Raw genomic sequence first — 25,990 nt, forward strand, 5'->3', positions numbered from 1 at the left:
CTGCGGAAGTGGTTTCAAGTTGTCATTTTTGCTACTGATGGTAGCAGCAATGAAAGTGTCACCAAGTGTTTCAATAAATTTGACTGTTTGCTTTTTTCTTTCAGATATAAAAGCCGCCGTCGTCCATTAAGTCTTCGAAGAAGAAATATTTATGAAAATCAAACGTAAATAAGTATATAGGTGTTGAAAATTATAAAGTGTTGTTTATATTTGTTGAATCGATGTTGTTATACGAGTACGTCATCGAATTTATTAAATAGAAGTGCGTTTAACGAGCGCCGTGTTTATATGCGATGAAATGAATGAATGATTCAATGTTTATTAGTAAAAGAGCGAGATCCAAGATATATACACACGACCTTACAACTTATAGCTTCTATTATAAGGTCAATGGCCATGCATTTCTCAGCTTAGAGATGTCTGCACTCAGTATGCGTTTAGACTTTCGTAGTACTCTTACTTAAGGATTACCAAGACTTGTTTTCTTTTTTCCTCAAACACCCACTGAAATAATACGCGGTTGTGATTCGTAACTTCCATCCAGAAACCTTAGATTGTTTAAATTAGTGTTTTCCTTGTTAAGTTTCAATTCGTTTTAATAATGGAAGTGACTTAAAAAGTCGAGTAGTTTTGTTAATAAAAGTGGGAAAAATGGCCGAGGATTCCGCGAGTTCGCGTCGGTTAAGCCAAATTTTCGATCCTTTGTCGCGGTTGACGGAATTAACCAGGAGTTCGCATTCGACACCGTCGTCACCGCGACTTCTTCCGCGTCGACCAAGAGACGTCACCTCGGCCATGCCACCGCTAGACGGACTGGATTCTGGACCCAGCCGTGTCGTCGATCCCAACAATGTTAATTGGCAAGAAAGATGTCTCGAACTGCAGCTGGAGCTCCACAGGAGTCGCACCCAGGCCACCAGGACCAGGGACATGCTCCGCGAAAAGGTACGAACAAATTTCTTTTTTTTCTTGTTTTTGCTATTTTTTGAAAAAATATAAAAATAACAGAATAATACAAGGTAAGACAGAAATGAAAGAAATTTATGAAAATGTCGGAACCCCAGTACAAAGTAAAAATGATTAAAATGAAACATTAATTGAAAAGAAACAATAAAAATAAACAGAAGAATTACAACAAAAAATACGTATTTTCTTAAGCACCTTAAATTTTTACGATGAAGTATTGTTGTCCTTCAAACAGCTGCAACCCTGAAAACATTTCAGTAATTTTTGCAGCAAAATAACGTGTCTCAGCTGTAAAAATACAGTGCCATGTCGCTTCAAATTTGGTGACACGTTGCTTTTTTAATTATTGTTTTAATTATCGCGCGTGTTTTCGCATGACATCCAATCTCGCGCGAAGGAAATTGTGTTGTGTGTTCGATCCGAGTTTAATCATTGATAAAATTTATTTTGCAACAGATTGTATAGGGTCCTGAGCCGAACCCTTGTCATATAACACTCGCAACACGCCAACACACAACCCCATGTTTTTTTTACACAATTCGACCCCCGTTTCCAACAAATATTAAACCCGATCGGTTCTCACATCAGCAGCGATAAATTATATCAAGTTGGGCGTTTTACGAAAATTGAATTCTGTTTACGACATGATATTTATGAAGAGAAAAAGAAAGGTCAGAGATGAGCGCGATATCGGTCGAATATCTCAGATTTGTAACTTTTGAGTTTGTTAGTTTTTTTGCGGATTAAGTAGAAAACAAGATGCTTGTAGGAATGAAACCGCGTCAAGGGAACGATACGGTTCGTTTCTTTATTACGTAACGTGGAAGCTATGATCGTTTGCATGTATTTTTGGCCCCAAGTGAAATCTTATCTCGTAATGGTATGAAAGATGTTTCACTTCGCGCCGAATAGATAGAGGACTCTTTACGAGAGAGTCGAGACAGGTGATTACTTTAGTGGAGAGTAGTTCGAGCGACCTGATTTAATTGATTTTTGCTAAAGCGGGAGGAGAGCTTCGAAGGGAAATAAATTTATGACGTATGGTTTAGGGATTATGTTTTATAGTATATTTTTTAAAAGTTTGATCCCTTTTGGAAGCGGGTGGGATCGTGAAAGGTTTTGTGATATGATATGGGAAATGTCCCCTAAGATATGGCCGAGCAGATACGAAGCTCTCTCGAATTCATAAATAATAAATGGCCGATCAAATATTCATGTCTTTGTGATCTCGCGGCCTTCTGTGCATCGTACGCGTGTTCGAATATGGATAACTTGACACTTTAAATATGCAAGAAATCTGCCATATAGAGGGGTGAAAAGTACCTAATTTTCGAATTTATTTGAATTGCACGGTTTCTTTACGTGATTGCTCGTTCAACGTACGTAATGTGCAGATTACACTACCCAACTTTGAATTAAATTATGAATACGTTATAAGTTGGACGGTATTGAGGATTTACTGAAACTTTAATAGACTTACATGGTATATAGTCTACAGACTTGCAGCACGGAATGGCTTATTTCGCCAAATCTTGGAAGCTTACACATGTAAAAGCCCTCATCTTAGTTTGCACTTCAAGCGCATTCTCTTCATTTTTTCACTTGCTTCATGTGTTAAATTTTTCTGCTAGTTCCAAAGATTTCACAGTTTTGTAAGCACAAAAACTGCTACTTCCGGTTGATATCCACATTGTCTTAAAATTAGGTTTTGTAGGAATTTGTGAACCATAAAAATTTATGAGAGAATAAGATTTCTACTTGAAAATTGAAAAACCATATTGAGACAAATTGCTGACCATAAGTTTGTACAGTTATTAACGAGAGCTATTTTAGAGTCCTTAATTAAGCTAATTTATAACTCGAATTGATTAATTATGAAAAGGTCGCGTTTATTTTATAGGGCCAGTTGTAAAGTTAAGTCGTAAATAAAGAGTTGAGTAATTTGTGATAGATTTGCCTAATTTATAGCCGACCCTTCGTAGTCCCTTCCAGCAACAAAGGTTTTAGAAAATCGCTCATAAACTAAGTTTTAGCAGTGACCAAATGGCCATATTTAACGATTTCGGTTGAATGTATCGTTGACAAAACCCTCGACGAATTTCAAAGAACTTTAATTGCACTCCTGTTCGCGTTTTCTATTACCATCCCTGTATTTGAGTAACGAAATGACATTTCTGTCCGAACGACAGGCTATTTGTACAGCCCGAATTAATTTGGCTTGTTCAAACACGATGACGTCTTGTCGTCGAAAGCGTTCGCCTACCTATTACATACGTTTGTTGGAATTGACTAACAGACACATCGCGATTATGTGTGAAAAGCCAGAGAATGGAAAAATGAAAAAGCAGTTCATTAGCTGGATAGGATATTAGTTGACTTTATGCCGTCTAACGACTATCGCTGTAATTATGTGTACTTTAATTTTCAATTATCTGCCGGTTCATAGCGAACATTTCGCCTTTCGAAACAGACAATACTGTTATGAGTGCTTCTATCGTATTACCGAAACAATTTGCATATGAACCGATTGCGCGTATTTTCCCGACCGGAAACGTTTCCGCCTTAAACATTTTCAAAAACAGATTTTGATGGCGAGCTTTTAATCTCCGCGTTTAATTAAAAAAACGTGAAGTCCCGAGGGAACATTTCGAAAATGCCGTCACTAAGCGAAACGCATCAATCCGCAATCACACGATTCGATTTAACGGATTTTCCGTCAACTAATTCGATTTTAGCTGCTGTTGTTGTTATGTAACAGGTGAACAGAGAGGTGAGTGCCGACTAATATTAATAGCTCTTAAAGGGGGATTCGAGGGAGGGTTCCGGGACTTTACCTGAGTGCCATGAATAAATGATAACATTAAAGATGGCGCTCGTCAACGCTCCTTTGCCGCTCTGCTTTCAATTCAATTTGCAAGCAGACACTGAGAACTCTAAAAGCCCCACGTTTCACTGAATCAATCCATTATATGCAAACTTGATTAATTAAATACGCTCCCTCTTCATATCTTAAGAACAGAAATGTCGAAGAATTGATCGAGGAAAAAAAACTAATAAAAACGTTCGTGGTTTACGACTTTTAGCAGCTACAACTTAATAACGTCCATAAATATGCAAATATTTAAAAACAATTTCAACATCACTCCAATTTATTCACGCAATAACTATAAAAAATACTTTCACGCGATGGTCCTTAAAAACGATCTGATAAATACCCCTGAAAAGTGATATCTTAATAAAATATTCCTCATTTCGATGGGTGGTTTCTTAAGAATTTACCATGCAAATTACAACAATTTCGGTCGTTATTGCGCTCAACTTTTAAATAACGATGGTTTTATGCAGGCAGGTAGCTTTTATTTAATTATAAAATGGAGTTTTACGACACCTTCAGACCGAATACACGACACATTATTGGAAAATGTTTTATTACGACATAAATTTGCAAACAATGCGTTACAGGCACGAAGTCTATAAAATGCACGATGATGAACAAAAAAGTCAGCGAGTCGTGATTACGATCGTTTTCTCTTAGTGTGTGTGTGTAATTTTTACTGTCGGAGTTTTTCACGAGCCAGACCAAAATCAATGATTCCAGGGGATCACATTAACTGTAAAAATGTCCCCTTTTATAAAGGTTTTATCGAAATCTTTTCAAACAACCAGTTAAACCTCAACGGCGGAAATTCGATTTTATTCTAAAAGACTTTTTATCTTTTGATGTCGAACTGCTTAACAAACTCACCCTCAAATGCATTAACGATGGAATTTCCGTTTTTTCAACAGTCGAATGCGATTGGGACAAGTATTCAAAGGGTTAGAGTAATTGGCTTTTGATTTGTAATAGATAGCCAAGGACGCGAGTTATTTTTGGCAAAAAAGCGGAAACATAATTTACAGAAAGTGGTCTGCTTTAGTGATAGGATAAAATTCATGAGAATAAATAACGATTTTATCGCAACAGGAAACATTTTCAGGCTTCTACTATTCTAATAATAATGAAATTTGGTGCGAACGTGGGAGGAGGGAATTACCCTTTACTTCAGAATTTTATATCAAATTGTTTCTGTGTATTTTCCAAGCAAATTATTATTGTGAATTTAAATAGCATTTGTATTCTTAACAAACTTTGTGAAAGACGCTACCCTTATCAAGTTTACAGAAGTTCCGGAGTGGAAAGCTCGGTATTCACAGAAAAAAAACAAGTTAAGCTAAGCTGAGAATAGTTGAGAGATTACTTGGACTGGAATTGTTTTGGTTTAAGAGAATTGATACAATTCTGGATGTTATGCTTTTTGTTTTTTCTTGAAAATAAAGTTGTATGGAATCGTTATTGGTTTAAAACAAACACGTGTTGAAAGTTTGAAAGCCATTTATGGCAAAGTTTCCATCGAGTTTATGCATTTTCCTCGTTCGATTTATCGAGACGATAATGCAAAGAATATGTAAGACAAACATTTGGGAAAGTTGGAACTATTTATTTTTCATTGTGCGGTTGATTTTCTGCGGCATCTGAGATTGAGGGGTCGGAAGAAAAGGCGCCGTCATATCTCTGCGTTTTCTAATTCAAGGCATCCGGCGCAGCTTTCGATATTGAACGTTTTCACGGGTGGCCGAGCCCCTTTTTCCCCGTAAAGGTAACTAAATACGAATAGGCACACGCATGTGTTTTTAATACTCCCGATCACGACTACGATTTGCATAATGGGACTTTGGGGGTGGGACCGCCGTGTACTACACTAGAGTCCGTCGAATTCCTTCGCTATCGCGATACCATTTGAGAACTCTATATGGCCCTAATTTGCACGGAAACACAAAAAAATCACCTGAAATGCCGATCCTATCGCTGGCATCTCTCAGGGCCAAAGGATCGACTTGGAACGGGATACACTTTCCGGCGAATCGGAGGTGAAACGACGCTTTGGGTAAAGCTTATCGGCACGATAAAATTATGTAATTTTTCTTTTATTAACCATTCGCATACATTTTTACCGACGTTTATGTCGATCCGGCTAATATTTTTTCGCCGACGTCGGCTTTATTTCCTTTGAACATGGACGCGAATAAAGCAAAACGAGAGCGTAATTGATGTAGATTACAATTTTTATCGCCGGACATTAACATACTTGAGGATTTTTCCAGCGAGAAATTATCAACGAAGCATAATTTCTTTAGGTAGCTATAGGGCACAATTACGACGTAGGTATGACATCCCACTTTGCCTTGTTCGAATTTAATGTGGTGGAAAAGATGGGCCGAGTTGATTGTTTTAATCTCGTTAACTGGAAGAGAGTATATTTTGGCCGGACAAAACGGTCCATGCGTAAAATTGCTCTTCATACCGGTACCTCCAGAGTTTCGGTATCAGGTGGACGCTTTCCTTGCGAAACTTAATCATTTTTGTCTTGAATAGCACTCTGAATAATCTTTGGCGTTTCGTTTATTTACAACCCTCGATTCATTAAGCTATTAGCGAACGGCAATCGATAGTGTTTGTGTTAATAAAAGTGGGATTTTTTGTGAAAAATCTTGTCGAGTAATGAAGATGACGGGCGCCGGCGTCTCGACGTCGCCAGTCGGTTTTACGCCCAGACGCATCCTTTTACAACCAAGCTTTATTTTGCCACAATGTTCACTACTACTATAAACTAATAAAACGACAACACAAAAGCAATTTACTTCTCGTAATTGAGTTATAGAGATGGTTGATAACATACCGGGTGTCTTCACAACAAATGACAAATTTAAATGAAAACGCTAGAGGGTAATAACTCGGGAAAAACCTGAAGTATTTATAGCAGTCAGCGATCATAAATATAAATTAGCGGCTTATGAAATATCCATTCGTACAGTTTAATTAAAATGAAATTACCATCAGCGGTGTACAGTCGACGATTGATGGGTGCATTACATCACATAATCGTTAATTTATAACATGCATCTGTTTAATAATTCACGCACTCGATAAATTATCGATTTACAATTTGAAAACGAACATCATAATTAATTGAATTTTATGTTTCAATTTTTGGCGTTATTGTCTGTGTAAACTTTAATTTAATAAAATTTTGTACTAACCGCGGCTGTTGTAACATCGAAATTTAACAAAATTATCGTTTCGATTAAATATGGAATTAAAATAGCACACAGTCCCCGTTGCAATTTTGGTGGATGCGCCGGGTGAAATTTTTCTACCGCAAATAATTCACGCGGTGCAGTAAATTTGCTCTGTTTTTAATGAAAAATAAACATTACAATGTTGAAACTAGTCCCATGGAATTAATTGTCTGCTAATCAGATTGCAGTACAACTGCACGACCGAACCGTTTCTCAAGCTAACACAAATGCTGCAGAAGTCTTACCACCGCTCTAGTAGATTTATGAATTGTAATTTTCCCACTGCAATATAACAAAGCGGTCGGTTATTTACAATAGTGAATTTCTTACTTTACGGAATTAGTTTCGCAACCTTCAACAAGTGTTCTGCACAACAATGCGAAACACTTGATCACCGTAATTGAAGTGTTGCATCTGCAGTGACGAAAATTTTACTTAGGCCTTTTAATTAAATATTTCTCGAATTGGGGATTAAACTACGCTGCGACATTGTCTTTTATTGATTTCGAGGGATAAACTGATCAATTACGAGCAAGTATCTTGGAGGATTAAAGACAATAAACAGGTCTGTGCTGTGCAGGCTGAAGCTGCTTCGTCTCGATTCAGACACGTTTTATATTGGTCTATAAGGTTTTATTCAAATTGGAAATGAGTTTCGTTTCAATGTGCTTCCGGATATATAATTGCATATTTAATGGCACGGAGAGTTATAAAAGCAACATTGTTACAGTTAAAAAGTCCTTACAGTAAACGACGTACGAAAAAAGCAGCAAAATCACTACCTCTCTGTCGCTCCTTTTGGTCACATTCAAATGTGAATTCTTTCAATTTACATCTGCTGAATATAAAGTGGAATAAACACATTTATATGAAACTCTCCCAGCGATACTTCGTTTTACACCCACTTAAAATATAACCCTGAACAGAAACAATATCAAATCCTGTCCCGGTTATTGCTTTATTATGCCATTTTTAATTAAAAATCGCGATCGTGTGATTATAACTCCACGGAACATTAGCTCGTTTCAGCCGGAGTTTTCTTATTTTTTACGCGAAACAATCTGTGAAGTGTTTCCTCCAATGTCCGTTCAACGCCCAACTTTAAACTACTCAATTTTCACATGCAAATTACAAAGCACGTTGGGTAAAATAAAATAGTGATGAAGTCGAGTTTGGGAAGGCAACTCATATGTAATCTAATCCTCACCGAGTTCTCGCTAAATGAAAATCTTTGCACGCTTCGCCGTTCCAGAATGAGCTTCGAGTTATGTTTACGACGCTACAAACTTTTAAAAATATACTTTTCATAAATTGGAACGATCTGCAGATACCTGGGTACACTTTACATCGGAACAAAAAAAAGCCCTGAGAAGCGGCTTATGCGACCTCAATTTTTGCCTGACGAAAATAGTTTGTGGCACTGCCAACTTAGTAAATTTACTCGATGTGTGTGCTTTTGAGAGGCGCAGCTGACGCCGGAAGTGGAATTTCCACACGAAATTGTTGAACCTTTCGACAGTTTCGAGACCTACTGGAGAATCCTAGGTATTTGATTTCCCGGCACCCCGACTCACGATCCTATATCGAACAAGAGACATATTGTTTAAATTTTGGAAGAGTTTAGAATGTTTTAGCAGAAATTGGAGAACTTGGGCTTTGTCTCATCACGAAAGGCGCTTTCATTGTTGTGTAATTCACCGCTACGATCTTTTTGTAATATCATTGTCTTTGATTTTTGTGGCTATGACTAAATCAATGGCTTTTTCTTGTATTTTTTTGTGTTTTGTATCGTTGGTGGAGAAATTCCGGGCGTGAAAGGCTTTAATCCGGGCCTGATTAGTGTCGATACTTTTGATTGAGTGAAAGCGTGCAATATGTGTCGATGAAGTCGACGTTGCAGAAACGTTATTACCTCTGGAAATCCGGGCGTATTTTTTGAAAAAAGGCGATAGTTGCGATGAAAGACATGAGGTCTTTTCCCATCATTCCTTTATTACTCTGGGAATGAGTGTTGTTGAGTGATGGCCGGTCTTTTTGGGATCAACTGACGTCAAATCTATCTAGGAGAAGAGCACGAACACCTGGTCCCCCCGTTGCCAAGACGAATATTCTCACTTAGAAACGGTGACATTTCACTTACGGTAAAGTTGTGCTGCGACCCTCTGGAGGCTTCCGGGGATGAGCTTTCTTCGTTGACAGTTGCCCCAGTAATTGGAAGCTTTCAGGTGATTGGAGTGGCGATTAATTCTTCGACGGATGGGTGTTCTTAATGAGGTTGGCGTATGCAAGGCGTCGTCCGGCCGTCGGCGGGTAAATCTAATATGTCGGTGGTATGCAATAAACACCGGAATGTACTAAACGGCACTTAGGTGCCGGGATACCGACTTTTGTAATAAAATACCCTCGACCCTCTATTAAAATGTCCCCTTCTTGTCCGAGGTAATCGGGCCGAATTTATGCATAAAAAAATGTATGTCTGCGTATACAAGATAAGCTCCTGTCATATTAAATGAAGCCTGTACAAACAAGGACCGATACTGTCACAAGCCGTGGCTGAATGCGACCTCCCTTAATCGATACAGGTTTAATTTGTGACATGAACGACTGTACAAAACAAACATGAAAATAAAATCCGGGAATGTCGCTGACACTGATGTTACATCAGATATCGACAACACATGTTTCGTGTAATTAATGTTGGGATTATGTCCTTTAACTGGTGTATTTGCCGTGTTGTGTTTTCGAAGCGTCGGATATTTGCTGAAATAGTAAACGTTTAATTTGCTTTACTAGTTGTGGAACGGAACAAAGGGATATAACGATGTGCACGGGTTTATGGGAGTTTCACTTGGTTCGTTATGTGGCCTGTAATTGAAAAATTTAACACTATAATCAATACGAACGCGAAAATGCACTACTATTTAAATGCGCCGGAAAAACCTGCTTCATGGCGATTTTAGCGCCGATTAGAAGCAAGTTCGAAAATCGTCATTATGCTCAAGCAAATCGTCGTCTTTGAATTATTATTTTGTCATTTCCTGTAATAATTCCAAAAATCTTTTAAAGGATTTTGGGAGATTTTACTAATTTACAATAATTTCTGTGACTCCACACAATTTTGGTAATTCCTGATATTTCCGACTAATTCCAAAGTTGACGTCTTTGGGATTTTTGTCACACGTTTGCTGTTTTTGTTTAATTGAAGAAGAGGGTGAAACCGTATCTTGTCGACACCCGATCCGCCGAAACGACTCCCTGCACGAATTGTAACTAGAAAAATAAGGCGGCTGTATCGAATTTGCCTTTTCGAATCTTAGTTAATGCATTTTTGCCTCGGGTTTTATGTAAATTTCTCAAATATTTCCTGATTCGCGTCGTTCTCGTGTACATAAGCGAGATTTGCAGATGCTTAAAAATTTATTTACGTTATGCGTGAGGTTGTTGGTTTTTATGTATATTCCCTTGAATCTGTTCGTACGTAAGAAAAAGTCGGCTTCGTCTCGCTCGAATTTGTAAAATCCATTATTTCATGTCGTCTTTTAGAGGTGCGAATGTTTATAAAAGCATTATGAGCTTCGTAATGGTATGAAATGGAACATAACGAAGGTTTCCCTTGAGATATAAATAATAAATTCATCTTCGTATCCTGTACAAGCTGTCAGAAAAAACATGTTTTACAAAACTTCGCTTTACATATTCGGCGGAAAAAGGGCTCTCACTTATCTAGTAAATATAGACTTGATGAATTGGTTTTGAATTATTCAAGACGGTGGATTTTTACTGAAATTAATTTCTGGTTTAAGAGGGAATAAAACGGAAGGTCACAAAGTCGAAGACAGTTTATTTTTGTCTTTGCAAACTCTTGTGAGGAATCACGTATTATGTGGTGCTAAATTATAATTGCCTATTATATGTGTTGTGGCTCTTTTACGGTCTTTTATTACCCTTTATTCTCCTTCATAACTTATTCTATTCCTGCACTATAAAATGTTTATAGTTATATTTTAAAAATTCATAGTTATTTTACGCTATTCTAGCGGTTACACGTGGTTACAATATCGAATTAGATGCATTGTTCAGTTAGGTGGCGTATGTGAATTGTGTACTCTATCGATCTACTATAGTTAACAACAGCTCTTTGAGACGCAGAACTGCGGCAAACATTGTAGATTATGTATGATCGCGACGGTATGGTTTCAGAATTATACACAACTGTCGAGTTAAAAGTCACCGAGGAAGTTTTTTCCTGAAACTTTTGATATATTTGACGGTGTGACAGCCGGAGACTTAAATAAAGTATGGCATTTATAAAATGCCAATAATAATGTTGGCTTTCCAAGATTATTAAAACGATGGGAAAGTACAGTTTGCGTGATATATTGACGGGGTAAAGAAAAGAAATTCGCTGAGTTTGCTTGGAGGGTCTCTCGGAGATTATGAATATGGTCAGAGGCAGTTTTTTGCTTTGGGCCAAATCTAATTTAAATAAAAGCCAATTTTGATTCTGGTCGTTTGTGTAATTCGTGGAGTTGGATGAATAAGATTATGCTAATCTTTGCGCGGTTAGGTCTTCGATCCGCCCATCTGGTGCTAATTTGTTTCGTGAGTCGGCCGAAATCCCGCCGAACCGCATTAAATGCCTCCGTATTTGTATCGTTTTCTGTAGGATTTTGCCGACGCGAAGCGAATTAAAAAGTTTTTTAAGGCGAATTGCTGAGGGGGTTGCAAGGAAAGCTGGCCTAAGCTAAACTGCTAAGTGATTAGACTCGACACGTGCACGGTCCCCCGAGAAAACAGTGATTGATTGAGCTTACACGAAAAAAATGAAGTAGAAATTTACAGTGCAAATGCCATTTATCTTTATTACAAAAGGAAAGCAATTTGTAACGCTGCCTCAAGATTATATCGCAAATATCGCTCATTGTATCAAGAAGAATAATCGGGGTATCGATTCACTGCAGTTTTTTTTCGGTCGCTGAGTGGATAATTTATGTCGTCCATAACGATTCGAAATTGGCTTGACACTAAACTAGTCGTAAACTATCCGTCTCTGGTCGGTACTGAAATTGGAAAACTTGGTCGTTTGGCACGTAAGTATGCCAATAGACACACCATCATGCACACGTTGCCGAAATGAAATCCGTCTTTTAGCTCGTTCCCTCGTAACTCCCAGCCGATGCACGAGGCGGAAATTAGTCAAGTTTAGGCCGGCATTTGGGAATAATGGGCGCGACTGTCATACCGAAACGCATAAATAAGTAAATACGGCAACCGGTAGTGGCGCAGCGACGCTGTTATTCCGATTTCGAGCTCCACAAGTTGGAATAACGAACATGAAGGACTACATAAACCACACTGATTATTCCGACTATAGCCTCGAGGAAATGGCCCAAACACGACCCTGCGCCCAAAATATTTATCACAAATCACAATTTTTCGAAAACTCGAATCTAAAATAAACCATTTGTTTACAAATATCAATGAGCTTAAGTCCTCACATCTCTGGAACCCTTGAGACAGCTACTTGAGTTTTTATTTCTTAATTATATTTTAAATTTACGAAAAAATATAGAAATTGCGAATTTTTGGAAAGCCTTCCCGGAAATATTTAAAGAGCATTTGTTTTTCTAACTATATTTTTAACCGGGATTTGAGCTTGGTTGTAAAATAAAATTAAGTGGTGTTGCGTTAAATACTTTGTAGTTTCAAGATTTTCTTGTGATGTTCTTTATGAAAACCTAAAATACGACTAAAAAACTTATGCAATTTAAACGCTCTTTATTTTGCTCTATAAGAGTGTTTGTTTTTAAAGAACCTATGAAGTATCTAATTGTAGTCATTTCTCAACTGTCTTTGTGCAAGAAGGGAAGCCAATAAACTTATTGCATTTCCGGGATGGCAAATAGGTAGGTAGTAATTCATAGTGACTGGTATGGATGTGCTTTCCTTGACTTTGCAATATTGCTTTCATATATAAAATATAAAAATAGTTTCATGAAATTTTTAAGTCAAATGTCCAAGTTGCGTTTGTATATTTAGAATTGTGATTTCACGAAATTATTCTGTGAATTCCATTTCCACAAATTCCGCCAGTTCCACCCCTAAATACTTATTTTTACATTAGCTTCTCTCCAAATTAGTGTTAGCGTGCCTAAAGACATTCGAATAAACAAGTCAAAACTAGTCGCAATCTATCTCCTATAAACCCTTCCAAACTGACAATATTGTAATTCGTTGCAAAAGTCACGAGAAATTTTTTCAAACTTCTATTAACGGAATTGATCGTTTATTATCCGATTACGGTTACGCAACATGAGATAGTAAATTTTCGTGCCGCTTTTAATAAAAAAGAAGTGCCGGAAGAATCGTTAGTGTTGTAATACGAGTGGGTCTAAGAATGAGGAGTGGCCATCCATTACGGACGATAAAGTCATTCCTCCGCCAATATATAAGTAGTGCTTCTCTTATTGTTCCCGAATAACGCTGTCCATTACGTCTGAAGACGTTACACAAAAGAAAATGACGGAGAATATAAGTAGTAAATCTAGTTGCTCCCTGCAATCTGACTCTGCGAGAAGAATTATATCTTCTCTAGAAAATTTCAATTGAATCCACCACGTGTGAATATAGATTTCGGAAACCGATTATACGAAAATCCATAAGTGAAATATGCGTTGGGTGCGAGGCGAAATTGGTGGATGCGCCGGGAAAATAATCACCGACAATTTACTCTAAACGAACCTTGGAATATTCGCACAACAGCTCACTTTACTCGTAAATATTTAGTTGTGAATGGACAATTAAGTCGCTTTCACGCCATCGTTTCGCCTACATAACTTTCTGAACAGGCGCCCCCCAACCCTTGGGGACAAGCGGCCGCCTTAGAGAGGTCCTTAGTACTCAAACCGCATCCTTTCCTGCTCCATTTACTCTATAACCCATCTGTTAATTACACGAAACTAGTCTCTCCGCGCCCCCTTCAAGATATAGCCGCTCTCCTAGAACTGATTACTTTAACAGTCTAGATTATATCAGCATGTGTAAGTTTTAATTCGAATCCGAGATCGAATAGGATTAGGCCCGAACTAATTTAACGCTATTCGTAATTCAGAGTAAGTTATTCGGGCCAACTATTGTAATTAACTCACTTAATATACGTATGGGAAGGAGAGGAAAGGACTAGGTCTAACGTTTAACATTCTCGAGCTTTCGAGATTTGCAGCCCTAATAACCAATTCAAATTAGATGTCTTGACGAAAAACAGATAATCGTTTTGGTGCACCACCGCAAACAATGACTCAGTCGGTAAGTGAGCGATTGACAAACACTGATTGTGACAAGCGGGGGTTATATTGGATTTATCGGTGGTCGAGCCAGCCGTAGGGGACAGATTATTTGGATGGATTGATGCGACTGGAATTATTTATGTTCCCACCCCATAACCATTTGTTTATGTTATTTATACTTGCATTATTCCCTCAACCGGGAACTCCCCGGTTTGCCGGAGGTGAATTAAATTGACGATACAAGCCTCCAGCATGATACAAAAATTAAACGCATGTTTTGTATTGCGTTTAGATTACAAAATAAAAATTAAAACTGCACTTCTAAATATTTGTCCTCTAATATTGTTACAAATATGGGGGACGCAGTCACAGTTCGCAATTATTTTCTATACTATTGAAGGTTTCGCGTTTTTTTTTCTTACTCCGCTTTATTAAATTCAAAATTAGATTCTAGGAGAGCAAAATGAAATTCTTTAATGTTACATTGCGACATTCTGTGATATGTTTAACAATGGATAACAGCATGCAGTGGAGGACAGATTAAAAAGCAAACTTTGAGATTAAGAACATTTTTTTAAAGCTGAGTCATACAAAACCAACACATTGTTTGCAATTTTTGTAAATGGAATAGTATTATGTATTAACAGGCAATTTGGTTTAAAAGTGGTCTACTGTCATGGAATTACTCATCTGTTACTTACAGTTTTCTTACTTCTTCTCTTGATGATCTAATTTTTTTTTAATTAATAATATTTTTTTATTTAAATTCTAGGTGACGTTTTTCAATTTAACGCAGTACATAAAATGCAAAAACAAACAGAAACAAGATAAAAATAGAAAACAGAAAGCAGAGAAACATAAAAAAAGATAAAATAAGATAAAGTAAAATGATAAAATATGGAGATTTATGAACTTTGCATTCAATTTATTATAACAAACACTCTATTTAACGGACAGGACACTTTTAACAAATTTTTAGATTGTAAAATTTGAAATACGAGCAGGAAAAAGAAATTGATGACGGACGGGACACAAAAAAGACCTCATATTTTTGCTGTTAAACAATCGTTATAAAATTCTGTTAATTTAAAAGGTACTAATTCCAACAATTATTTTTGAAGTAAAGGGTGGCACTTGTTCAAACTTTTTAAACCACAAAATCGAAGAACACATAACGGGCGGGACAAAAAATTCTGTGTATGAAAGTAAAGTACAATTTATTCAGACAGGTTTTAATTATTAAAGACTTGAACAATATCAAACTTGGACAGTGGTAATTAAAAATTATTGGTCTTGTTTCACGACTTAATAAATAAGAGCTACATTTATATGTTCGCCATAACGGATGGGACAGCAAAATTTACGAAGATAGAAAACTAGTTCACATGCCGATTTTTATTTTCTAAACTACCAGAAACTAGAAAAACACTTTTCAAAAATGATTCACGTCAGCAGTATTTTTTGTTGTTGAATTACTTCAATTTAAATAATTATATCTTCTTACAACAAAAAACCTTTTTTGTAGCAAATTAACTGTGGTTTGGAAATTAGAATTTTGGAATTTTGCACCGATAACTTTAATTGCATTATAAGTAAACGATCACTGAAACATTGATGGATGAAAATGTAATACGTAATGAATAATAATAATTTAGTAAACCATAGGTTTAAATTGTAGGATCTTAAATCTACGCGTATAATACACATAGCTTCTCACAAAGGTAAGGTAATGCGGTGTTGAGGATTTATAAGCAGACTGACAAATAATTTATGAAAACGTTGTCTAATTTAAGGCACTCAAGTTCGCCCAATTTGCAAGAGATATGGCAGTATTTTTTTAACTTAAACACGAAGCTGCACCATGTATTTTGTATTTTTGAGCTTGTCGAGACAGCTAGAATATACAGTAACGTAATTGTAAATTATAGAACATGTAGATATTAAGTTTTTTTCTTAGTTTAAAGGTGATTAGAGTGAAAATTGTAAATAACCGATTTTTTTGAGTGATTGATTTTTTGGCTTGGTAAATCTGGAGAGTCCCCTCTTGCTTTATTTTTCATGTTGTGGTCCTTTGCGCTCCGTTGTTCGCATTCATGGAGCCGCGAACGGTGGCGCCGTGGAAAGCGTCATCGGGTGTGCTGCAGCAGATATTAATACTTTGTGTGTGCGACGTGCGTCGTATACTCAAATGAGTCCTGAGGCCCGGCAGTCCTTTTGTCTGCTAATGTTGTTGATGGCGCACAGCTTGAATACGATATTCAGCATTCCGTGAAAAACGCTTTTTTTCGTAAATCCTGCGGATTGATTCTTGAAACAGTGGCAAAGTCGGGGAAAAAGCCGCAGGTGCGGCCGCTTTAGATTTACGTACTTTCGGTAGGGAATTAAATCCGTATGCATGGAGAGTTCTGGCATGAAGATAAGAGCCTGTTTCGAGATTTATCTGAACGCGAGCAAGGATAAGTCGGGTTGCACACCAAGTGCCGTCCAGTTCACTAGACTACATTTATATTCATTACACCCTAATACCCTAACAATGCGGTTGACCGAGGGGTCGAACCGAACTCACTGCCTCTTGGATAAATGTACGAAGAGCGTCCGACTTCAACCCGTTCCAATAACTAATCTGCGCACTTTGCTGGTAAATTCCTCCCCGTGTCCACAATTATCAAATTGTTGCGTGCTGGAAGGATGGCTTCCTCTGCTGGTCCATTAGCAGGGGCGTACTTTTCACAAGCCGGAATAGATTTTAATTAGTGGTAATACAATGGGCCGCGTGTGTGGAGTGGAAAATCACGTTTGGCGGAGTCTAACAGTTTCTCCGTTAATAAATACGGCCTCTCCGACGTGTTACTTTCCCCTAAACCTGGTGATTACCTCCCGACGGGGGGTCAAAGGCGAACCCTATCTTTTGTTGCCAGTTTCGTGTATAGAGCACCGGAACACGCACTGGATGTTGTTGCTTGCAACAGTAGAGAGCTTGAATTTATTGCAGTTAAATTTGTTGAAAAGTTTACGCTACAGGGGAGCTAACGCACGAGATAACTTTTAATAACCGCAAGAATCCTGTTTTATTAACAAAATTACTTGAGAACTTTTGGTCGAAGGGTTAGCCATTAAAGGAAACTCGTATACAAAATTTCAGGTTTCGTATCAAAAGGGGCTTAATGAACCGCGCTGAGTGAATTTTCTCTAAGTGATTTTTAATTTTATGGACACACTGCCAGGAAACTTCGGTCACCTTATTCAAAAGTTTTGCATTGCCCGAAAGTTGTATTTGATTTTCCGAAGTAATTTCGTAAGCTTGGCATGTTGTTTTAAGAAATTTGTTTCGCGCTTTTCACGTGGAGGAAAGGTGGGTGATGTATGCGAAGAGGAGCCATGACGAGCGTGTTTTTATTGGGCGATAGATCATAAAAGTCACGGTAAGCCATCGAGCGATAGATCATTTAGGAAGTAGACGCTTTGGATGTCTGATCACGAGATGCAGCTTGTGCAGTGTTTGACCTTATGATTTGTTCGTGGAGAAACGTTACATGATCGCTCTTCGATTTACGACTGTTAACACATCGATTTCGCATAAAGTTTCAGTTTTATGAATTTGAGCCGATCACCACGTTTGGTTTTTTGTGGAATCAGTCCGGCGATAAAGCAAAATATTTTAACGACATTAAAATAATAAGGAGGGCATTTACTGCGCATTCCGGGTTGTCATTGGCGAGTTGCGTATAAAATCTTGGTTTCAGGAATTTCGTCCGAAATTCCGGGCTGTGAAAAACAGTTCTGCGATGCAGACTCCGGGGAGCTTTTATACTGAGGATTAGGCCTATTCTCCCTTTATTTCCCTTTCGCACACACATCCTGTTCGTATCTTTGCCGTGTTTCCCGTTACGTCAGCGTCTTTTTCATCGTTTCCTCTTTGGACGATTGTTAAATGGTTGTCCTTGTTGGCAATCAACGGCTGTTGTAGTTTGTTGCAGTTCCACACGTTTGCGGTCTCCAACTTTCTTACTGTTGCTCCTTTCGCCAGTTATAACAAAAGATCGCAAGAGTTCCGAGATGAATGTCAGTAAATTATGAACTTGTTGAAGAAAACAGGGTGATGTTCGCAAGAACAGCAGTTACATTTAGTGCTGCAGTAAAGTGCACAACTCTTACGGATTAGCTTCCACACGTGCATGCTTCATCGTTTACTTTAGAGATATTTTAAAGTTTCCTCGGATCTTATTTTACCCATTACGAATTCACACGAGTCGGAGTAAAAACAAGCCGCGCTTTATCAACTACAGAGGGGATTCCGGAATTATGATTTTCTATTATTTGGCGAATGCAAATTTGCACTTCCCGGCATAACTTCCGCTTAAACTAGCACGGCACACCTGCCTAATTTATTCCGTCTCTTATTTATTATTATTGGGCGGGTCGCCATTTACGTTGAAATTTCTCCGTTTCATTTCCACGATGGCAATCCCAAAAGCACTGCGGGTCCAGCAGTAATGAAAATCATATTTCAGAAGTTTTAATTTCAACAGGCGTGTGTAGGCTTTTCTACTAGACTTCGACGATTATTAATAGGACGCTGTGTCACACACTCAGATCGTTTTTCCGTTATTCAGGTTAAAAATAACAACGCGCACAAAGCTCCAGCAAAACTGTAACAACAAAGACATATAGTATTCCATAAATAACGGATTTTTACGCTGTTATTTTTTATAATTTGTTTGTTGTTGCGAGCAGATGTTCACGTCCCTGATGAATAATTTATACAAAAAATGGAAAAAATTGTAATTAACTTGACATCGCAGCGAAAGTAATTAAGTTTACACAATTCTGGAGACATTTATTTGTAATTGTTAGCTGAATAATTAATTTTGACAAGAACCGTCTTATAGCAAACTTCGACCTCAGATTTTTTTCAGTATTAATTTTTTTTAATTAAATTTCCATAAAAATATCATTTGCGTGTAGTCTATTACTTTAAATACCACTGAATTCGGTCATTCTTACGAAAATTCTTCACTCGTGTAATTAATATTTTAATAAACAGGAGCAATACAACACAGAATAGTCCTTGTTCATGACACACTAGTCGTGTGATGATTTTAAACTATGTGTAGCTGAGTTAATTCTTGTTGTTTTCATTTTGCTTCATGCATACATCCGCTGGTATCTCTAATCATCCGACAACTTATGACGAGTTTCAGGCGGATATAGTAGAATATTCGGTTATTTCATTGTTATGTTACGATAATATCCAGTAATGTTAGTGTTCTACAGTCGTTTCGGCTATGGTCCTGCAGGATTCCGTTAATGTTAACTAATGCGCGGCCATTATTGAAATTTCTCTAACTCCATTGTAGCAACTGAACCATTGGGGAAGGTTTACAACCGGAGTTAACACGGATTTACCTGAAGTAGCGGAATAGAGAACGAGTCGGGATTTGCTTCTTTATCACCAAATTTTGCGTTGACAAGCAATAGTAGAAAATTTTCTTATTTGCTTAACTATCATTAGAACTCGCTTTCCCTTTCATTTTCCGTACGCTAGAGTTTGCAATTGGTAACATCTGAGGGCTCGTCTGCTTTGATGCCCTTTCAGACTGTGCAAATTATCGTGGTGTGTAAATAAATGTTTCTCTAGGCATGTACAAACGATGTTAGGGCTGAATATTCCCGAGAAATTATTTTTAACGAAGAATTTGTGTTGGTAATGTCGATGATTATACTTAACAAAGGGTAATCGGGAAAAGTGGAGACATAAAGAAGCGTCTCTGGAGGAGAGGATTAGATGAAACTTGGGTGCGTTATGTCCAGTTCAATGACGTTTCGGGATTATATCATCCCGTTGGCGCATTAAAAGGGAGAATCTCTGTGAAAATTTAATCCCCATATTAAATTCTCACAAAACAGTTTTCGCTGTAATACCCTTTCAATTACTTGATTATGGCTCTGCATGCGAAGTGGAAAAAATTCGACAGGGGTTTATTAATGTAATAAAAACTTTACACAATGGTGGGCATAACAGCCGCTTTTACAGTATTTTGGGCAAAAATATTTCCATATGGTCCGAGATTTTCCGCGTTACAAATTTTAATTAGAACTTTTTAAGAGACGGAATAAAACGGCTTGTTGTGCGAGAGTGTCGTGAATCATTAGGGTCGTATCTGGCTCGTAACTTTTAATCGGCGTCTCCTAGCAGCTCCCTAGATATTAAACCTTTTAACTTGGGCATTTTTCTTGTAACTGTCACAGATAAAATGCTCTCGGCACTCACGGGGCTCTGCGATAACAGCCGTGTCGCTGACATGTTTGGATGGCCCAGTTATGATGGCCGTAAATATTTCACCCTGATAATGTAAACATTTGTCAAGCGAAAGCTTTCTTGATTTGCCAGTCGGAAGCTTCCCAATGTCGATTAAAAATTTATGTGCGCTTTCTGATTTTACCGAAAGACTTGCCGGGCCATAAAAAGGCAAGCGAATTTTTTACGAACTCTAATTACACTGCATCAGCGGCGTAACGACCTAGAGCTCGAATGACGCCCTGTCAGGGATATTTGAATTATAAAAACAATTTACGTCGACAGATAAAACGACCCTTTACCAGAGGAGCAAAGTGCAGTTAAATGTGTCTTCTCGGCGATTTTTTACCGTAATTACTAGGAAGTAAAGCAGCAAAGGAGAATCTTTTTTACTATTTCCTAATCCTCCCAGACGAAGACGTCGTTCTGATCTAAAATTAATGTCAAGAGATGCTGAAGTAAATTTGTGGTTGATTGGATTATTTTTTCAGCAATGTTCATTGTTGCTGAACGGAGCCGGCAAACTTTTCGCAATAAAATTGGCGTGATCTAAGAATGATTGATGCAATTTTCGTGGTATGGTTTTATGGGTCAAAGGGGCACGATGTATCTATGGAATAATAGTCCGATGGCTCTTTCCCGAAGTAATGTCTGGTAGTTACGAGCGGAGACACATGTTGTCGCAATAAAACAATGAAAACAACAACAGACATTATCATTAGCTCGGGGTTGCGATGTAGTGGTAGGTATGTCCTGAAGGGCTGGCCGTAATGTCACATCAAATGTGGACTGACGGCGCGTGTGATTGACGTACAGGCTTGCCAACAGCCGCCCGGAGCGCTGAAAACTCCGGTCGAGACCGCATCGAGCAACTTTACGATGCTGTCCGCAATATATGTTCACAGCCTTCGGCAACAACTACATGACCGCACAACTTGCTGTTGTAGCCCACTAAAAATCTGACTTATTGCCCTTCAACGGGCCCAAGGGGTTTCTGTCGATGCTGCCAGGTCATTTGCCCAATCAAATTTGAAGTAATTCGCGTGAGGCGAGACAGATTAGAACGAGGTGAAAAACAAGATAAGCAGCGAGTGGTTGTTTATAACTGACTTGTTTTCACGTGGACAGAATATGCAGCGTGCGGGGTGTATGTGGAAATAAATTATTCAACATGATTTATGTGATGTAATTAATTTCACAATGGTCAAAGATTTAACTAGACGATAAGGCGACGTCGCGTTCTGCCATTGCGTGCCTATATTTCCAAGAGACCGTATTTATGTCCACCTAAATACATTCACACTTACAAAGGCCGGCGCGTTTAATATGCGGTCCGGCTCATTATGTGTTAATAAAACGTCAAGCTACATGCTTTACGCACCGTTTGATTTACCGTTTTGCCGAAAAATTGTGATAACTTTACGAGAGTTGTGCGAAACTCCAATCTCGGCAAGCACGCACGCGGATTTCTTTGACGGAAAATAAAAAATCAAGTAATATTTTTGTCTTTGATAAGGGAGTCGCAGGGACGTTGGAATTTGCGAGCCGTGAAATAAGTCGATCAGAAGAAAGCTAAACAAACGAGAATTTCAACGAAAAGCAAACCGTTTGGGAAAAGGAAATATCGCGGCCGTTTGACGAAAGCATCGATGGATATGTTCTTGATTTTTAGGCCGAAAGGATGAAATAGACGGCAACTAATTTAGCGATTTCATTCGTCGATGAACTAATGGAAAACGTACACTTAGAGCCGCTTTGCCAATTTCCTCAAGTTTGTTTTATTAAGTGGAAAAACGTTGCACGTAAAACGCATTTGCGTTTGTTTACTTTCTCCTACGGATTCATACGAGGAAACGCTAAGTTTTCCAAATACTCTATTTAAATAAAAATATTATTCCGGCAAATGGGAGGAAAATATCCACCCGTTTTGTAACTCCACTCTCTTTATTTGTGCGCTGTCTTGTTTGTCTTTGAATACAATTTTGCAACATCGGCACTGCGGCATACCCGCATTTTGTCCACATATCTTACACATCGATGAAGAATTTTTATTGTAAATCAACATTTATTCGAACAAACATTTATTTCTGAGACGATTTATTAAAATTAAATATTTTTTTGTTTCAGGTAAGCGTTTCACCTCCTGGCGCTCGTAAGTAGCAACACTTCTTCAGTACACTCAACATTATGTTTTGAAAAGAGTCAAAAGTTAGATCCGAATTGTTGTTCTTTATTCTTATTATTATTTCTTTCATTTCAAGCGGACGCAGTGGACTTTACAATTAGTGAACTTTGCGATTTCCACCGGGTAAATGTGCACTTGAACTAAAGTATTACGACTAATTAGCACTCATTGCAAATGCACTCAAATCCTTTTACATGTCTTGTGTTAAAAGTACACTTACGCTTATTATTTTAATGGATTTTTCTACCTCCGCAAAGAGCACAAGCTTTTCAAATCCGCTGATTAAGAAAGTAAGTGCAACACTCGAAAGGAACTTAATATTTTATGTTAGCAACCAACTACGCTTGTCAATTTGTGATAAACATAACGTTCTCGCTTTTATTGACAAACAAAACACTTTAAATTAGGTATTAATTTTTTCAATGTCCAACCAAATTCCGCCTTCTGCCGCTATAATGAAGCTGTTTTTGCTCATTTCCAAGGGAACTTTGGTCTTCTTATTTAAAGTGACTCTGTAGTCCTTTAGTAAAGCTGTAAGACCGACTTTACTTTGCATCATTCCGAAGCGTAATCCTGCGGAACATTGTCTTAAAAACTGACAATAGTGTTATAACAAAACGTACCAATACAAACTCTGGGCCCGTCTCCAAACGGAAGCCACGTGAACGGCGTTCTCGCATTCTTATTTTCTTCATTAAACCGTTCAGGATCGAAAACTTCGGGATTTGGGTAAAATTCCGGATCTCGGTGCAACGCCAAAATTGTGATAGCAACATCGACGCCTTTCGGAATGCGAATATTTGTTTCCGGGACGATGTAATCCTTGTTGCACTGTCTCTGTAAAATTGGTAGCGGGGGATATTTTCTCAGAGTTTCTGTTAAACACAATAAATAGTTTAGGCAAACAAAAAATAAATTTTTACCATGCAGAACTTGGTCCATGTACGTCATTTCCGCAATTGCATTATACGTTAATTCGTTGTTGTGCTTTTCAAGTACTGTACAAATTTCGTTTCTTAATTTTTCTTGAATGTCTGGGTTGGTTGCCAGTTCATATAAAGCAAAAGTCATGGTGGTTGATGAAGTTTCAAAACCGGCGAGAAAAAATACAAACGCTTGGGCCGTCAGTTCGTTCATAGTCAAAGCTGGTTCTTGTTTTTGGTTACTGTGGTCAATTATTTTCTCATCGTCGGTCACCGTTCCTCTATTTTTAAGTTGGAGAAGCAAATGCATGAAATCTTTGCGATAGATGTTGTTTTTTTCTCTGTAAAGCACCGTTTCACGGACCGTTTTCATGAAAAAATCTTCAACATCTTTGTTAGTTATCCTAAACTTCATTGCTTTCAGCACAGGGTTGGGTAGGAAAAAGAGAAGACTTTGTTTAAGTTGTTCGGCTGGGGTTAAGTCGAAGACTTTTTTCCCGTATTTTGGGAATAGGGAATCTGGGTCTTTGAGACTATTGCACTCAATTCCAAAGCCGACAGAACCGATAATGTCGGTTGTAAATCGCTCTAAAATATTTTTGATATTTACGGCTTTTTTTTTACTCGCGTGTTCGTCCATGATGTCCTTCAAACCCGGTGTGCAGTCGACCAAGGTTTGAAACATCATTTTCATTTTTCCGGATGTGAAAGTCGGTGTCATCTTCGTTCGCATATTTTTCCACTTAGTACCTTCCAAACTGAACAAATGTGCACTCAGTGGATCATTTTCTTCATCAGCGTACGTGCCATGGTTAATAAAATGGGGAAAATCAATTTGTAAAATGTGTTTTATCAAACCAGGATCAGTGATGACCCAGAATGGTCTAGGGCCAAGGTAGACACCACCATGCTTTAGGCCTCTTGGTTTGAACTGTTTGTAGTAGTCGATAAATTCCACACCAACTTGCCGTTTTCCCAATAAGATATTTTTCGCATCTCCGAAGAAAAGAACCGGATTCAGAGTTGGCACACCGAGTTTTTCCCAAAATGTCAATTTCCATTTGAAAAATGCGATGGTTAAGGCGAGCACTGTTGTGATTATGGTTATTATGTCGATGAAAATGCTTGACGTGAAAATTGCCATTTCTGAAAATTAGTTATTGGAAAAAATTGCGAGGGAATGCTTAGTACATACTTTTCAAATGGCTATTGCTTTTGATATTAACACTCACTCTCACTTGATTTGACACTGATTTTATTAATTTTTAATGACTTGATTTTATACTCTTATTTGAGAGGTGCTGATATGGAACTTTGGCGTTGTCATAATCGCTAATCTTTCACAATATACGACTCATTGGTGGCATCAGACTCGATTAACTGGCGCAAAAACCCAGCTACATTATGTTGTTGGAGGTCATAATTGAAACCTACAATTACTGACTTATTTACTGTGAGAATGAAACCAGTTTTTGTAGTTTTGGCTTTGTTGGTACTTAGTTCTGCTAGATTTCTGCTGTAATTAATTTCTTAGTATACTTACATTTAATAACAAATTAAAGAATTTTAATATAATTGTTTTTTTTTAATTATAGGTGTTATACTAATATTTTTACATTTTAATTTTGTATGCAAGTTGTTCGTTGAAAGACAACAAGCACTGCCGTGTTTTCAAATGATTGTGGTATTGAGAATAATGTTGAGTCATTCTGATGAATCTGTACTTTCTCCCACTTTCGATTTCATAGCAGTTCCAGCGTGACTATGATAAAACTAATCTCCGTCCAGTAGTTGTTAAATCATCGTATTAAATTCTGGCTGTTTATTTCTATACATAAGTTTACAAAACATAAAATTTATGTAGATATTTAAGTTGTAATTGTAATAAAAAGTCCCAGTGCATTTTACTAAATAATTTATTACTACAGGATAAAAACTGCATTTCAGATGTTTATATTATTAAAAATAAGACCAAAATATTCGATTTTGGGTTTTATCAAATTATTTCATTAAAAAATTCCTTTGCATCTCCATTTGTTTGAATTTTCGATTATTTTTCGAAGCACTTGATCGTTGATTTAATTTTCACATCACTAACATTTTATAACTATTAATTCACACTTTCAACGTAAAACGAAAACGCACACAATAATTTTGGTTTGTATAAACAGTGAAATTTTTGTTTTGACACTGTTTCTAAATTTTATAACTTTTT

The 25,990-nt window shown here is 37.6% G+C and overlaps 2 protein-coding genes across 8 annotated transcripts in view; one reads left to right on the forward strand and one right to left on the reverse strand.

Moving 5' to 3' along the window:
* LOC664485 (uncharacterized protein) overlaps positions 1 to 25,990 on the forward strand; it is an 86,743-nt gene that overhangs the window by 10,679 nt on the left and 50,074 nt on the right. For all 7 annotated transcript variants that reach the window (XM_015979012.2, XM_008194041.3, XM_015979015.2 and 4 more), the window contains exon 2: positions 105 to 945. In XM_015979012.2, the coding sequence (XP_015834498.1) occupies positions 652 to 945 (294 nt within the window). In that variant the 5' untranslated portion in view covers positions 105 to 651. The remainder of the gene's footprint in view (positions 1 to 104; positions 946 to 25,990) is intronic.
* LOC664463 (cytochrome P450 6BQ12) lies at positions 23,197 to 25,336 on the reverse strand. Its single transcript, XM_064358729.1, has 5 exons — positions 25,319 to 25,336; positions 24,971 to 25,205; positions 23,776 to 24,921; positions 23,476 to 23,727; positions 23,197 to 23,425 (listed from the first exon to the last, which is right to left on the reverse strand). Exons 3-5 carry the CDS (start codon positions 24,917 to 24,919, stop codon positions 23,256 to 23,258), a joined length of 1,566 nt encoding a protein of 521 aa, XP_064214799.1. The 5' UTR covers positions 24,920 to 24,921; positions 24,971 to 25,205; positions 25,319 to 25,336; the 3' UTR covers positions 23,197 to 23,255.

The sequence above is a fragment of the Tribolium castaneum genome, chromosome 9, assembly GCF_031307605.1.
Source record: "Tribolium castaneum strain GA2 chromosome 9, icTriCast1.1, whole genome shotgun sequence".
Classification (NCBI taxonomy): domain Eukaryota; kingdom Metazoa; phylum Arthropoda; class Insecta; order Coleoptera; family Tenebrionidae; genus Tribolium; species Tribolium castaneum.